This window comes from Poecilia latipinna, unplaced genomic scaffold (assembly GCF_001443285.1).
Source record: "Poecilia latipinna isolate Pla-1442-1.1 unplaced genomic scaffold, P_latipinna-1.0 Scaffold986, whole genome shotgun sequence".
Taxonomy (NCBI): domain Eukaryota; kingdom Metazoa; phylum Chordata; class Actinopteri; order Cyprinodontiformes; family Poeciliidae; genus Poecilia; species Poecilia latipinna.
This window is the reverse complement of record NW_015113602.1, coordinates 58,297-62,020: the sequence shown is the minus strand read 5'-3', so window position 1 is coordinate 62,020 and position 3,724 is coordinate 58,297. Positions and strand designations below refer to the sequence as shown.

The window sequence follows — 3,724 nt, the reverse complement described above, 5'->3', positions numbered from 1 at the left end:
ACTTTGTCTGAAACGTCTTGTAATCTCTCGTGTCTTTCAGCCAAACTTATCTTAAGGTGCTCTCTGCATCTTTACCAATAGTTGTGCATCGGACGCTGCAAATCCTCAGCTTTGCTCTCGGCTAGAAGAGCTGTTCCTTCCACTAAACACACCACAGGCGCCTCTGTTCTCTTGCTGTGTCATGCTGGCAGGTTTATCTGAAAAGCCCGCTGGAACCTACCATCCCATGCACGGAGTGCGCAGAGAACACGGTGAGCTGGGGGGGAGGGGGTTTGGCTTGAACTCTTCATCTGTTTGCGACCAGAGGAAGAGAGGGACGCTCTGTTTTCACCATCGGGGGCACACCCTGCCTGCCCTAGAGCGGTGCAGCGTGACGAGAGGCTGAGAGAGACCATGATGGGCGGCTGCAGCCTGGCAGAGAGGGAGGGATGGGAATGCTGAATCAGTGAAACTACATAAAAGGTCCAGGAGAGGGTGAGCGAGTGGGTAAATGGCAGGGAGAGAAAGGTAACAGGAGGGGGGTGGGTAGGTGGAGAAAGATGAGCTGCATGATTCCTTTTCACTCATTTCGTCAATAACCTATCGGGTTTACCACTATTTCGGCCATGTCTGTGTTTTCCAAAGAAACTTTAAGCTGAAGTTAATCTCAGTGGTGACTTTTGTTTACTTCACAGTTAACATCAGCCCTGAGAACCAAGGTAAGATTCCACAAATCTATATTTCTGTTTGGTTTTGCACCGATTGTCATATTGGCTGCTTTTTTTCTTCTTCTTCTTCTTTTTCGCATCGATGCCCACTGAATAAAACATGAGAACATAAGCGCCACCCTTCAATCTCTTATTTGAACTCTGGTTTCCTCTGTCAGATGCAGGTAGATGAGCCGGTGCGTTTGCCCAGGTTGTCCCGTGCCGCAGTTTGTGGCGGCACGCACGGCAACGAGCTCTCAGGAGTGTACTTGGTGCGAGAGATGCTGAAGCCGGAGAACAGAAAGGAGGACGGGGGGCCCGCGTCGCTGCTGATGCTGCTGTCCAACCCTCGGGCCGTGCAGCAGTGCACCAGATACGTTGACACTGACCTGAACCGCTGCTTCACCCACGCAACCCTCAAGTGAGGCTCTGTTTTTGTTGCAGAAAACCATCCCGCTTGTGTCACAGTCACATTGTTTCAGGTCATCAAACTAGTTCAGATATCACTCAGAGGAGCTCTGCAGGTTCAAAACAGAGTTTTTAAATCATTATTTACTGTGTTGAGGGAGAAAGTTCTTCAAACTGACCTGCGTCAATGTGAAAAGATGCAATTGACCCTTTTGTTAAACTGTGACTCAACAGATTTATCCTTCCATTCATTGCCTTCTGCTTATCTCTGGTTGGGTGTCAGAGGTACCAGCCTAAGCCAAGACTGGCAGAACCATAAATTTAGCTTTTTATTGGGAAATCCCAAAGCAGAAAGTCCAGGCACCAGTTTAAGATGATAAGCTCAACCTCAGTTTGGTCCTGCTGCAAGAGAAACGATTCAAAACTCCCGAAACAAGCCGACCTCTGAACGGCTCAAAACATAAAAACTACGATTATGTGACATGACCTTGAACAGGCCATTTGCTTGTATGTTAAAAAACTCTCCAGTATGGATGAATTAAAACAATTATGCAGAGAATAATGTTTTCTTTGTTGAAACAACCATTTATTAGATTTTTTTTTTTTTTTTTACCTGTGACCTGATTGATTTGGATTCCACCTTAACCCTAATAAATGAAATCATATATTAAGTTAGTACAGCACTCCATTAGCTAAAGTGTTTGTGTTCTAGTGGCCCCGCATCAGAGGGGGCCCCCTATGAGATCTTCCGGGCCCGTGAACTGAACAACCTGCTGGGTCCCAAAGGCAGCCGGGCGGCAGTGGATCTCATCTGTGACCTCCACAACACCACCGCCAACATGGGCCTGTGCTTCATCGCTTATTCTGACTGTGACTGGGTCTGTCTTCACATATTCAGACACTTGCAGGTAAATGCTTTGAAGTTTTCAGTGGCAACCTGAGTAGAAATAGTGGACGTGTTAGTCGAGATCTGGCAGAGAGCGTCCCGACTGTCTTGTAATGTTTAATAGAGGTCTTAAGTAGTTTCGATGTTTTTCTGCGCAGCACCTGGCCATGACCTGACTCTTCAATGTTTGTTTACAATGTAAGAACAGTGGACAAAGTGTAAAGAGACCACATCAGGTTGAAATAAAAACTGTCTACTGCAGATGAACAGTGTCTGAAAGTCTTAAAGAAATGGGACAAAATTTGTTGCAAACCCGAGACATAAATCATCCAAAGTTAAATCATCTTCTGCAGCTCTTCCTAAACCTGTGCTTTGTTTTTTTTTTTTTTTTCTCAACACACAACATCATTTTAAGGAAGTTTTTACCGAATATCTCTTTGGAAATGGTCTTACTGATGTCAATACCTGTCAGTTTCCAAAGTGGCTGCACTCAAGTGCTCTAGAGGAGGCATAGATTTTCTCCATGGACTCTGAAAGCTGAGGCATTTTTTTTTTTTTTTGTTTTCTGATGAGGATAAGAACAGTGATGTATGAAAGATAACAAAACCATTTATTTCAGCCAAGAAACTGCATGGCCAATTGCAGGAGAGGAAGGCAGCTGAGCTAGCTGGAGATGTGCACTTGAGAATGTGACGATAATATGTGTCACACTCGAGGATTACCGCTGGGCTGTTTATCTTTGTAATGCGCTTTCACTTTGTTTGTAGTGCGAGTGTCAAAATGTTCAAGTGACACTAATATTGTCTGTAAGCCAGTTGTTCATAGTTGCTTTGAAGCCGAAGAAACAAGAACAAACTGTACCTTTGTGACAGACTGACGGTAATTGTGCAGAAAGATTAATGTCAAACCGGTTCTTGTTATCTGATGGGAGTACGCTCAACTCTGCTTCATGCCTCCAGTTTTTAAATATTTTTACGCCTGAGTGATGATTCCTAGATAGATCAGATCGGATTCGCGAAATGATCACAGTGGACAGAAACAAACTCCAGAAAACTTGAACAACCATTTCCATGAAAACTGTATAAATTGTGTAACTTTGGGTTTGTTCTTAATTCCTGTCAGAAGCAGATGCCGGATACGCCAATGAGATTCATCCATTTTGACGTCTCCACTAAAGAGTCATATTCTCTCGACTCCATTGGAAAACACGGCTTTGGTGAGTTTTTGCCTTTTGCTGTTTTTAACATAAATGCGTCTGATCCCACTGAAAGGATGTTTTCATGTAAATCCTGCTTTGTGTAGCCATGGAGATTGGTCCTCAGCCTCATGGGTGTATCAAGTCAAACATTTACACAGCAATGAGAGAAGGTGTGCAGCACATGCGGGATTGGGTCAGCTGTTTTAACTCAGGTGAGTCCAATGTGAGCATGGCTCAGTTACCTGTATGCAGAGGTGGGTAGAGTACCCCAACATTGTACTCCATATCAACATTAAAAAGAAAATATATTTTTATCAACATCATTATAGCTATCATAGTATATAGTTTTTTTTTTTGTTTTTTGCAAAAGCAAGAAATAACTACTATATCATATTATTCCAATTTTATTTTAATTTTTGTGTTCACACAGTGAAACTGCCCCTGTCCTTCCTAACATAAGTGGGGCCTCCAAAAGCACGGTCTGCATTGAAATGCCTTGCAAAGCAGTATTTCAAAAGAGCTTATATTTTATAAACAATAATATTA

At 43.3% G+C, this 3,724-nt stretch overlaps 1 protein-coding gene across 1 annotated transcript in view; it reads left to right on the top strand.

Moving 5' to 3' along the window:
* Positions 1-313: 313 nt before the first annotated feature.
* LOC106958436 (N-acyl-aromatic-L-amino acid amidohydrolase (carboxylate-forming) B-like) overlaps positions 314-3,724 on the top strand; it is an 11,677-nt gene continuing 8,266 nt past the window's right edge. Inside the window, exons 1-5 of the mRNA XM_015050331.1 lie at positions 314-698; positions 866-1,107; positions 1,807-2,002; positions 3,103-3,196; positions 3,283-3,390. Coding sequence (XP_014905817.1) covers positions 866-1,107; positions 1,807-2,002; positions 3,103-3,196; positions 3,283-3,390 — 640 coding nt within the window. The 5' untranslated portion in view covers positions 314-698. The remainder of the gene's footprint in view (positions 699-865; positions 1,108-1,806; positions 2,003-3,102; positions 3,197-3,282; positions 3,391-3,724) is intronic.